This window comes from Lissotriton helveticus, chromosome 9 (genome assembly GCF_964261635.1).
Source record: "Lissotriton helveticus chromosome 9, aLisHel1.1, whole genome shotgun sequence".
NCBI lineage: Eukaryota > Metazoa > Chordata > Amphibia > Caudata > Salamandridae > Lissotriton > Lissotriton helveticus.
Genome location: NC_136070.1, coordinates 1,155,902,700 through 1,155,915,679, shown reverse-complemented (window position 1 = coordinate 1,155,915,679; position 12,980 = coordinate 1,155,902,700). Strand labels below are relative to the sequence as shown.

Here is a 12,980-nt window from a genome sequence, read left to right as displayed (position 1 = left end):
ATCATGTCTAACTCCACCTCTAACCCCACCCACTAGCCACGCCCCTAGCTCACTTTAATGAGTACCTGCACTTATTTTTTCCCATTTAAAGCACTGGCTCACACTGCTAAATGCTTCACATTTAAGCTCTTTTAGTCTTAGACATGTAAGGGACTGATGCTCGCAGAGATAAGTAGGGTCCTATATCACATAATTTTGTCAAGTAGGGAAACTGAGGGTCAAGCACAGGTCTCCAAGTTCTGTACTTAGCGTTTACCTATTAACTTCTCATCTTGATTGCGTTTCATAATATGAGCTTAACTCTTGATTTTGAAATTACCCAATGTGATTTTTAATTTCCACACCCTAAAATAGTATTAACCTATTAAACATTGTTCCTGTAACAAGGAAATACAAGTTCTATAAAATGTTTCAAAAATATTTGACGAACTATTCACCACTTCCCTCTAATCATTTGTCCATAACGTTTTTGCACGCTTTTATGGTCTAAAGAAGTGAAATAAATATGTAAACAAACAAACACTTCCCTCTACCTACGGATAGTCAGTGCTTTATTTGTGCAGGTCCCTACAATCTATTTCGGGACCAGGACTTACTTTCATCAGCAGACTTCAACCCAGACCGAGAGTAAACAAGGCAGAAAATGGAGAAAGAATGTGGAAAGGAAAGATAGGAAAACATTGACAAAGGGAAAAAGCAGAGAGGAAATTAACTGCAAGTGTGATACCAAAAGACAGTCACTCTAGGGTGCTAGATGAGCTGGAATCAAGACTAGGCAGCCTTGGTATTCAGAAATCCCATTGCCCAGCAGGAAACCTTTAGCCTTCAGCATTTATTGTTCTGTGACTTTAGCATGTTGTGGCATTACTTATTTCAGATCGCTAGTAAAATAACACCATACACTGCCGAAAAAAATCAGAATATACTTAAGACGTTATACTTCGCCAATCACGAAATAATTCAAACGTATGCATCGTGCTACAGAGAAAGACGGATGAAATGGAGCTAGAAGCAAGCTGCAGTAGAATGGAGAAAAGTGACAAGCTGATTATGCATTTCTTGACAAACCTTGTCTCCCAGTTTGAAGTTTGGTGGTGATGGCATCTTAATGTCTTTGATATTAACGATGGGGGCGTCTTCTTTAGGAAGCACTGGAGACAGTCTTTTCTTGTTCTGTATCTTGCTCTCAAGTTCCTTGATGGTTTCTTCTGCCATCTCTTTGGGGAGGGGCTTACCATGCCAGTTCTCTTTGTCCTCCACACCTAATACAAACATAAAGAATATGTCAAAATATGAGAATGAAAGGAAAAATTAACAGAGAATAACAATTACCAGTTATGAGACTCGGGTATGCCTTCAGAGTGTATCTACCAAGGGCAAGTATTGCCACATACCTATCCCTACCATATAGTTATTAACAAGGAAGGATCGAATTAGAAGGGATCTGTATCCTGAGGAATGCCATTGACCCAGCTGGATGTTTTGTACCGGACTAAAACAAGTTGCTACATGCAGACAGGGTAATGGATGAGATGTTTCTCTAGTATACCCTATCAAAGTATTTTTTTTTATCCTGCCAAGGGGGGCCCATAATAAAGTGGGTACCCACTTAAACAATTTAATTATATTTTTTTCTGAAATAGGGATCCCTCAAGTGAATTTTTTAAAAAGAATCTCTAAAAACATGCTCCACCCTGAGCGTTGGTTTGCGCCAGTGTGTGTCAGCGGCTCTGTGATGAAGTATGCCACTATTCAGTGGGTGTCGGATATTTTAACAACCCTTTGGGTTTCCCAGTAAGGATTTTTCCCCCTTCTGCTGCCCGAGTTGTAGGGGATCTTTTTTGTCCTTCTGGTCGAGTGAGTTCAAGTGTCTTTTTTGGAGACTGACGGAAGGCTCAATCTCTAGTCCCTTCTAGCTGTGTGTAGTACAACATATTTGTATCTTTCTCATTCCTGCTGTGGTAAAAACCACGCCTGTTATGGATTTTCTGCTTTCAGAAGATTTCTATTTATTTTCCAAATCCTAAGTAAATGGCCTTCAGATCTGGGCATGTGTTTTCAGATCAGATCTCATTCATGGTTTCTGCACTACAAAATTATGGCCTCCTAATTTTTTTCTGCAACACAATAGTGCTGCACTCTAATGAGATGATACAAGTGCAAGCACTATTGCTATTAAGGATTTTGCATTTAATTTTAACCCCCGATAACTCGCTGGAACACTTACCGTTCCGATATGTTTCGTGAGACTGCCCACATATGCAGTGGGCATTACTTATGCTCATTTTCAGGGCGAATTACATACATCATCCAATATTACCTTTTATTCCTTTGCCTTTAAAAGTCTTGGCAATGATAGCAGTGGGTTGGTTTTTCGCCTGGCAGAAGGCCTTGCAAAGTTCCTCCACACTGTGTCCATCAACCACAACAGCATTCCACCTGGAAAGCAAACAAATCACACACTATTTATGCACTTTATGGGAACAGCACAGGAATTCTATATTCACATTTCCATCCAAAATTTAAACAGCTGAGGAAACAGACCGCCAACCATCAGCCCCTAAAAAAGATTAAACTGACGCTGCTCCTCCTGTCTAAATGATGATTTTACAAACAGTGTACAACAGATTAGGATCTGTGGTATGCTACAAACTAAGGATCAGCTATCCATGTTTACAACAAAGCTTTGTATTTTCCAAACCGATTCCAGTTCATATTTTCAAAAGATCACAATATGCCTACAAAAAACAAAGGTGCTGTATTATTCTTATCACATACCCAAACGCTTCACAGCGTTTCTGATAGATCTCCACTTTGTGTTGCAGTGGGGCAGGGTCGCTTTGCCCAAGGCGGTTTATGTCAAAGATGGCGACCAAATTGTCCAACTTGTAGAACCCTGCAAAGGCCATCGCCTCCCAAACGGAACCTTCTGAGGTCTCACCATCTCCCAGCAGACAGAAGACTCGATAGCTGAAGAGAAGGAAAGATTGTAGGTGAGTTATATAGTTAGCAAATTCAACAAGGGTACAAGGGTAGACCGTGCTGTGGGAATGGGGCTGTCATTTAACTGGTCAGTTTTGGTGCCTCCAAAGTGCCTGCCCAACTCTGTCACCTCATCTGTTCCTCGCTCTCAGAATTTCAACTTCTCAATTCAAAAGGAAATTATTTAAAGAGCTTCCGTTCCTTTCTTTTCAAAATATTCTAGAACTGGCATAAAAAATGATTTGCAAGAAAAATTGTATGGAAAATGCATCTTTGGAATCTGGCACTGGTGAACTACTCTGAAGGAGAGGCGTGAATTGAAAGGAAAGGATTTTTATCAGAAAATAAAAAGCGAAGAAATAGGCAAGCATCTTAATCAAATAGGAATCCTTCATTGTTTCAGTACAAAGGATCGCCATCTTTAAGCAGTACATACGGACATCTACCTGGCCTATCACTGACATGTATATGTGGCTTGATCTCAGTACGAAATGATTACCATACCTGTGTGCAAATATCATTCACTATCACTTATCTTAATGCAACCTCACAACGACATCTAATCTATACCTTTAGAGCATCCAGTCTCCTCCCTCATCAGCACATATCTTCATGTTTATCCCTCAGTCACTCATTAGCACATAACACAAATTGTGTCGATTCATAATGCACTTCCTCACTCACCCAAATGCTTCCATCACCCAGTCCATTCAGTCATTAGTGTACACCATCATGTGATCTGCTTCTGACATTGCATACTTCCATCAGCAGCTCGCTCATGCACGCTCAGCGTCACTTAGCTTATGCTCACTTATATACATTCACCATTCTTCGTCTACCTTGATTCTGAAACTACAACTACACAACTGCTTCTCTCTCATGCATCATTCAGCTCTGAATCACCCATGCCGAGTAATCAACACTTCACTCATACACTCACATCACTGACCTCTGCTTCACCATGGCACGGTGACCGTCCCTCAGCTGTGCCCCATTCCTTCTCACTCGCAATCACCATGGTGCCAAATCCTTCATGTACACCCAAGATCACCAAGTCGGCCTTCATGCATGCACACTTATCATAGTACAACTTTCATTCGGAGGTGTGCCGCGTCACTCAGCTGGAGCTCATTTCACACTCACTAGCGCTAAGCTGCTCCTCACACATGCATGCTCACTATCACTCAACTGAACCCCACACTACACACTCACCATCACTCAACTACCCTCCACACATACACTCACCATGACTCAGTATGCTCTTGCTGCAGACTCACCATCACTCTCCCTCGTTCATGCACATTCTTCACCTCTGATAATAAAGAACATCACCTATATGCACCCTCAATCATGTTAATATGATTTAACATGTACATGTACATGTGACCTTTGGCAACATCGGCTGCACTTTTACTCACGCACATTCACAATACCCCACTGTCCTTCATTCACGCTAACTTGTAAGCACTCGCTTGCCGAGACCTCATATTCAACCACATCACTCAGCTGCCTTTTCTTGAGCTATACACACCAACTCATGCACGTGGCCCACGACTCAGTAACTGACCACACTGCACACTCTGCTACCCTTTGCTTATGGACAGTTGTCATCACTCAGATGCATCTTTCATAAACTCATGTCAATGTCCAGTTCCCTCTCACACTCTCCCCATCATGCAACTACCACTAATTCTGGACAATCACTGTCACACAACTGTTTCAACCCCTTTCTCACAGGTGACCCACACTCATACACTCAAGTTCAATTACCTGCCAGGAACTTATTCACATACGTATTTATGACTCCGCTATCCCCCACATTGAACACTCATCATCACCTGACCCTCACCCATGTCCAAGAGCCATCACTCAGCGGAATCTCACTATGAAGACCGACTCCATGTCCCTTCACCATTTCTCCCCTCTCACTCGTCGCTCATATGCACTTTTAATCATGCAGCTGCACATCAAGCATATTGTTTTACCATGGGTCAGGTTCAAGCCAGTCTGTGCGCTTGCTAACCATCAGTCTACTGTCATTCACTTAGCACATGAGCCAACATTCATCATACCTTTACTCATGCACACTCACTCTCAATTACCTGCTCATCAGTCATCAAACTCAGCACAACTCAGTTCTATGCCACTTGTGTGTATGCACCGCCAGTCAACTGCCCTTGGCAGCAAACCCTCAAACTTTCTGAACATCACTCAGATCCCAATCTTTCACACAGGGCAAAAGTCAACTTGGTGCACTTTGTTACTGGAACTTCATTTTTTCACTTGATAGTACAAGATGCTAAAAAAAGATTATTAGTAAGGTTTTCAATTTTCCGTTTTTACTGATTTTTACAGGTAAATACAGACAGAACTGCATTTATTTTTAAAGCAGAAAAATACAGAAATGTGGGCGTCTTTTAAGGGGCTCTCTGTTTTGTCTTTCATGAATTCCAGGCCAACAGCTGAGCAGATAGACAGTAAGAGGAGTTAAAAAACAGAATGAAATTTCATTAAATATAACCATATGTCAATATATCAATATATAATTATAAAATAATGCTAATATTTACCTGAGGGTGTACTGTTATATTATATTTGGCTGCCTAATTTGCTATAACATGCTTCAGTGCTTGTTTACCAGTTAAATAAATGTGCAAATATATAATTTTACAACTAAATGTATTCACAAAACACAAAATAAATACAGATGAATACTGATAAGATGGCTAAAAAATAAATATAGATAAAAACAGACCGAAGTGTCAAAAAAATAAATACTATAAAACCGGGAGCCTTAATTATTAGTCGAAATTTAAAAATCGAAACTGCATTTGTAAGAAAAAAATGTGGCAAATAAAGACAGCCCCAAAATAAATCATTTCAGTCCTGACATTTTCCGCAATTTAGCACTTTCAGAGTGACATGCAAACTACTTGGCTACTTATCATGGCGACTCAGCAATTTCTTCAGAAGGGCCAGAAAGGAATTTTTACTGTGGCAGGGTCTCCCTTATTTCCACATTATGACCGAAGTCCTTTCAAGCCACTCATTCGTGATATTTGCACAGTTGTGCTCACTCACGCCTACGGTCTGCAAACGGTCGGTGGATAACATACTCAGCATGTGTACAGCGTTTCCGTCAATATAATGTCATACTAGCAAAATCCCCGTACAGTTTTATTCCACACTGCTTGGTTTTACTGACTTTGTCACGTAACAAAAAATTGATCTGATAAAAGTTAAAAAATATTGATAAAATAAAAATACATAGGAACATTACAGGTGAACCTTTAGCCCTGTATTAATCTAGAGAGGTATTATCTGCGGGTTCATCCCAGGCTGAGACAAGTTAATACGCCTGGATACCTTGACTTTGCTCCAAAATGCTAGTCTGAGCTCGACAGTTTGCTGCAGCCAGTAAAGCAAACATTAGCTAAACTCCAGAGCTGTGTGCCAGACAGCAGTGTTTGCTTTAAAAGAACAGTGGATACCTTTTACTGTACAAAAAATGCCAAGTCATTCACTCTATTCAGTGTTAGATAAGAAGAGCTTCCCCATAGGGTACACCCACACTACATCTCGTGCATTACTCTGCATCAACTACTACATCAAGCTAATCACTACATCACAAGGTAACTCAGGGAAGTAGATGTGGATTTATGAATAGTAAATATATTAACGCTCGGTTGATGTAGTGGTAGTACCTGTAGCAGATTCAAGACCTTGAGTTCAATATTATTAAGCACAATATAGCGTCATATGACCTTGCCACAGAGACACAAATCCATCATATCCCTATGTCAACAATCAAACCAAAATAGAAAACAAATTGGTAAATTAATTACAAGAAGTACTACATTGTAAAATTTAATACAGACGCAGTGGGTGCCTTTGACATATGTGCTTGATTCACTCTTGTACGTCATACGCACGTGTGTCAAAAGTGATCAGTTGCGTATCATTTTTCAAAGACTAGCATTGCCCGTTAAGAAAACGTTCATGCTAATCAGGGTCTGTGGAATGGTCGATGACGTTTCAATGCCATTAGAGATGTGGGATCATCATCGGGACTCCACGGAATACATAGCACAGAATGTACCAGCCATTGAATAAAGGCATTTGGCGAACCTACGGTTATTGTGGCGGCTGTCCTAACTGGACAACACAGCAATTGGCCATACACTCCAAGAAACGTGCGCAATTGTAGTTTAGTTTGTATGAATGTGGCACATGCCTAGTGTTTGAGGCATGGTATTGGAATTTGCTGTGGAGGTCATTCGCAATCAACCAATCCACTAAGGGAGAATGCCCGCGGTGAAATACCACCATGCATACATACTGAGGTTACAACTGCCATACACTTGCAAACACATTGGGCAGACAAAATGGCTGACCTCAGGTCGTAAGCCTAGTTTCCCAAAAGATATTACATCAAACTAAGTAGGGCCAATTTCTTTCAATGCGGCTCCTGCTGGGTGGAGTTTTCTTATGTGCAGGTCTCTTACTTAATTGGCATTCACCTGTAAACCTAACTTTACCCCCCTTTCGATTGTGAATATATATTCAACTAGTCTAGTGGTCTGTGAATTTAACTATCACAGTTTGCTGTTATTCCCGTAAAAAATTGTGTAATCACATTCAATTTAAAACATTAAATGGATTAAAAGAATGAAAGAGATTCAGAGTTCCAGTGTGAATAATTGGTTGCCACCAAAACTCACATTCTTGGGACAGATCTACTGATTTGGCTCTTAATGTTTCCCTTTATTTGATCCAGCACGTGAAACAACTGCCTCTTAATCTGAAAATGTTTCAACAGTGATTTTGGCACAAGATTCATACAGAATAGCCATGGCACTTTTGAAGCCATGTTGTTTTTACATTGGTCTAAATTACAGCAGAAAAACATGCACTTGGGAGAAGGGACTGCTCGTCCAAATGAGGTAACAAGTCAAAACAAAAGTAGCAACTACTCATTGCGGTGGCACACTGCTGATACTGGGAGAAGACTAAGCCACAGAAGACTCCCACGCACTGTGATGCAGAGCATTACATCATGTCTCTTTACTCTTGCGGTCAGTTCTATGCAAAGACTATGCTTATGAAAGTCCATGAGCTAAATGTGCACTGAGATAGAGATGAGTTAAATGGGGGACCTGGTCAACTTATGTATACAGTCCTGTAAAATGATAAAGTTATGTTGCACCACTGTAGAGAACTGCTGCTGTGCCCACATGCTCCGTTTATGCGCTGCTTATGACATGCATTTATTTCTGCTTTAAAATAAGCATTTAAATAAACGGCAATGATGCAAATATATATATGTGTGTGTGTATATATATATATATATATATATATATATATATATATATATACACATATATGTATATATATATATACACACACACACATATATATTACCAACTGGCAGTCGCCAGTAGGTAGTTATAGTTAGGATCGTTTTCTATAGGAAATCCGCAACATTCTATTGGGAATAACTTTGGCGCCGAATGAGGGATCTGCCTGTAATTTTCCTTAACTTTGCCTCACTGCGCTCCGCTCCTTCCCTGAAAGTTTCGGGGGGATCCGTCAAGCGGGGGCAGAGATAAAAGGGGGGTCCCAAAACGTGTTTTCCCCATGTTAATTTCCATAGGGCGGTTGGACTCACTTTTAGCCCGAACGGCTGAATGGATTTCCACCAAACTTGGCAAAATTGTAGGGACTGGTACCCCGATGTGCCTTTGCTATGTCTCAAGATATATGCTCCAGTGGGTTTTACGAAAATGAACTTTGAAAAAATATATTGGGCTACATTGGGCTATATATATGTTAGAGCCCAAATGTAGCCCAATGTAGCCCAATGTAGCCCAAAGATGGCCACCAGAGACAAAAAAAACCCAAATGTAGCCCAAATATCAGCCAGATGTAGCCCAACTATAGCCCAATGACAGAATGTCACAGAGTGTTCTAAAGAACAACTAGAACGCTAACAGTCTTACTTATGACAAAAGTATGGCACACCTGAAGTCATCTTGATTGGAATAAAGTGGTAACACTTAATACATTTAATTTGAAAAGGAACAAAATGAGGGGTTTCATTTTGCCATAGAATTTTTTTATATATATATATATATATATTCACTGAAAAAACCATAGGTTAGAGACCATATATAGTTAGCTGGACATTGTATTGACATAAAACCAATGAAATTCCATATATAGTTAGTTGCACTAACTATATATCGTGCACCCGCAATCCACTGCTGATGATGTCACATATTACATCATTCATGACATGGTCAGTGACATCACTGATGACATCACTGATGACATCTCAAATGACATCACTGATGACATCACTGATGACATCTCAAATGACATCACTGATGACATCATCTAGTGTCTGTGTGTTTTTGTAAAGTTTAAATATGTTTTACATATTGAAGAATGAGTGGATGTATGGAAGACTGAGTGTGTGTGTGGCTGGCTGGGAGGTGTGTGACTCTGTGCATATCAATGTGTACTTGTATCAGTGATTGTATAAGAGAGTAAGTATGTGTTAGTATATGTGTGAAAAGTATGGTGTTCTGTGTTTAACTGTATAGATGAGGAAATCGAAGTGTGATTGATTCTTCACAGGACTGACTAGGTGTATGAGTGCATATGATAGTGTTGTAATAATGAGTGACTGTATGTATGAGTGATTGTATGGGTGAATGAGTGAATGTGTGTGTAGACGTAGGAATCAGTGAGTGCGTATGTAGTAACTGGTATTGGTGTGTCATGATGTCATCAGTGATGTCATTTGAGATGTCATCAGTGATGTCATTTGAGATGTCATCAGTGATGTCATCAGTGATGTCACTGAAGTATGGTGTTCTGTGTTTAACTGTATAGATGAGGAAATGGAAGTGTGATTGATTCCTTACAGGACTGACTAGGTGTGTGAGTAACTCCATGGATGAGTGGCAGTGTGTGAGTGTCTGCATTGGTGTATGAGTGCATATGATAGTGTTGTAATAATGAGTGACTGTATGTATGAGTGATTGTATGGGTGAATGAGTGAATGTGTGTGTAGACGTAGGAATCAGTGAGTGCGTATGTAGTAACTGGTATTGGTGTGTCATGATGTCATCAGTGATGTCATTTGAGATGTCATCAGTGATGTCATCAGTGATGTCATTTGAGATGTCATCAGTGATGTCACTGACCATGTCATGAATGATGTAATATGTGACATCATCAGCAGTGGATTGCGGGTGCGCGATATATAGTTAGTGCAACTAACTATATATGGAATTTCATTGGTTTTATGTCAATAAAATGTCCAGCTAACTATATATGGTCTCTAACCTATGGTTTTTTCAGTGAATTTTCAAGGTTTTGTAAATGCAAATTCCTAACTATATATGGTCTATAACCTATGGTTTTTTCAGTGAATTTCATTGGTTTTTTAAAAGCTAATATCTATAGCTGTAAAATATATTCTTTATTACGTGACGTATCACGTAGCCACGTGAGACGCCTCATGACGCGTCGCATAACCGTGACGTATCGGCTCTGCAGCGCAAACAAAACCCGTAACGTAAGCGTGCCGGAGCACGCTTACAGATATATATATTTTTTTTAACCTTAATTAGACAAAATTCACACGTGCACATATCTTGAGGCCTTGCAAAGGCACATCAAACAAACAGTCCCTACAATTTTGCCAAGTTTGCTGGAAATCTATTCCCTTAATTTTTTTTTACTGTTTCTCTTGGTTTTCCCCTTGTTACGCTTACCGGGACGCTACCCGGTACGCGAACCGGACGCTCCAAAAACACAAGATGGCGGACTCCCGTTACGCTGCCCGGTTCGCGTACCGGGAAGCGCCTCTACCGCGAAAAATCGTGGGGGACTTTAATATCCCCCTCATCAATTCTAGGGGGTCAGGAGTGGTCTACCTTGCCCCCTTTCCTTCATTTCCCCCTTCGTTTTTCACCACATCTTGTCTCTCGATCGTACCGAGAGACAAGATGGCGGCCGCTGTTTAGAATGTTGACAGACACCGGAGAGCCAATCAGCTTCGCTTTGCGAAGTTCCGTTACGCGTCAGGTAAGCGAACCGGGGCGCTAACCGGAGCGCTGTCACAGATATATATATTTTTTAAAACGTTAATTTCTCAAAATCCACTGGAGCACATATATTGAGACATAGCAAAGGCACGTCGGGCAAACCATATCTACAATTTTGCCAAGTTTCATGTAAATCTATTCAGCCGTTCGAGCTAAAAGTGAGTCCAACCGCCCTATGGAAAAATGAATGGGAAAAACGCGTTTTGGGACCCCCCTTTTTTCTCGGCCCCCCCTTGGCGAAACCCCCCCAAATTTTCAGGGGCTGCTCAGAAACAAAATGTGCCATTTTCCTGAAAATTTCAGCCAATTCCGTCCACAAACGCCAAAGTTATTAGACATAGGATTTTTTTCTCTATGGGATTTCTGAAAATTCTAACTATATATACCCACTGGCTATCGCCAGTAGGTAATATACATATATAAACATATATAATCTGCATATCTATATAAATATAAATGCATGCATACATATACATATATGCATACATATGCATGTTATTTACATGAAAGTTTTAAAAACACTAATAAAAGCAAAGCTAAAAAGCCACCTCATTACAAACAGAATGGCTTTAACTTAAACGAGGGCGAGATCTATTGCATTTTCAATGCTTGTTTACTTTGGTTCTATCAAGAAGGCATTCAGATGTGTCACACATTTGCCATAATTTCTGAATGTTAGCACTCTAGTTGCCCATTAGATCACTGTAGTAAAGCTAGTGCTCACCAGGGAAGTCTGCTGCTAATCATGGTTTGCAGCCATTTTCCCGCATTTTTTATCCCGCAGACTTTCAGTCCGCATACCATTATCCCGCAAGGTCATTGACCTCGCATACCATTATCCCGCATTTTTTCAAAACGCATGTGCATTTATCGCGCATGCCTTTACAAAGAATTACGTTTTAAAGGCATGTATGGTAAATGCATTTGCGTTGTGAAAACCACGATGACGAGAGAGGTAAGTGGGTTTGTGTTAATTATTTCGTGGGTTAGTGATTGGGTAGTGTAGTGTAGTGTTGTGTAGTGTAGTGTTGTGTTAGTGTAGTGTAGAGTTGTGGTGGTTGTTTAGTGTAGGGTCATGCTGGGGGTAGTGTTTTAGGGTTTAGGGTTGTGTTGTAGTGTTTGCGTAGTGTAGGGTCATGCTGGGGCTAGTGTTTTAGGGTTTAGGGTAGTGTTGTAGTGTTTGCGTAGTGTAGGGTCATGCTGGGGTGTAGTGTTTTAGGGTTTTGGGTAGTGTTGTAGTGTTTGCGTAGTGTAGGGTCATGCTGGGGTGTAGTGTTTTAGGGTTTTGGGTAGTGTTGTAGTGTTTGCGTAGTGTAGGGTCATGCTGGGGGTAGTGTTTTAGGGTTTTGGGTAGTGTTGTAGTGTTTGCGTAGTGTAGGGTCATGCTGGGGGGTAGTGTTTTAGGGTTTTGGGTAGTGTTGTAGTGTTTGCGTAGTGTAGGGTCATGCTGGGGGTAGTGTTTTAGGGTTTTGGGTAGTGTTGCAGTGTTTGCGTAGTGTAGGGTCATGCTGGGGGTAGTGTTTTAGGGTTTAGGGTAGTGTTGTAGTGTTTGCGTAGTGTAGGGTCATGCTGGGGGTAGTGTTTTAGGGTTTAGGGTAGTGTTGTAGTGTTTGCGTAGTGTAGGGTCATGCTGGGGGTAGTGTTTTAGGGTTTAGGGTAGTGTTGTAGTGTTTGCGTAGTGTAGGGTCATGCTGGGGGTAGTGTTTTAGGGTTTAGGGTAGTGTTGTAGTGTTTGCGTAGTGTAGGGTCATGCTGGGGGTAGTGTTTTAGGGTTTAGGGTAGTGTTGTAGTGTTTGCGTAGTGTAGGGTCATGCTGGGGTGTAGTGTTTTAGGGTTTTGGGTAGTGTTGTAGTGTTTGCGTAGTGTAGGGTCATGCTGGGG

The 12,980-nt window shown here is 40.8% G+C and overlaps 1 protein-coding gene across 1 annotated transcript in view; it reads right to left on the bottom strand.

Moving 5' to 3' along the window:
• TKT (transketolase) overlaps positions 1 to 12,980 on the bottom strand; it is an 85,559-nt gene that overhangs the window by 37,505 nt on the left and 35,074 nt on the right. Inside the window, exons 5-7 of the mRNA XM_078661597.1 lie at positions 2,779 to 2,970; positions 2,321 to 2,439; positions 1,069 to 1,262 (exon numbers count right to left, since the gene is read on the bottom strand). Of these exons, the coding sequence (XP_078517723.1) occupies positions 1,069 to 1,262; positions 2,321 to 2,439; positions 2,779 to 2,970 (505 nt within the window). The remainder of the gene's footprint in view (positions 1 to 1,068; positions 1,263 to 2,320; positions 2,440 to 2,778; positions 2,971 to 12,980) is intronic.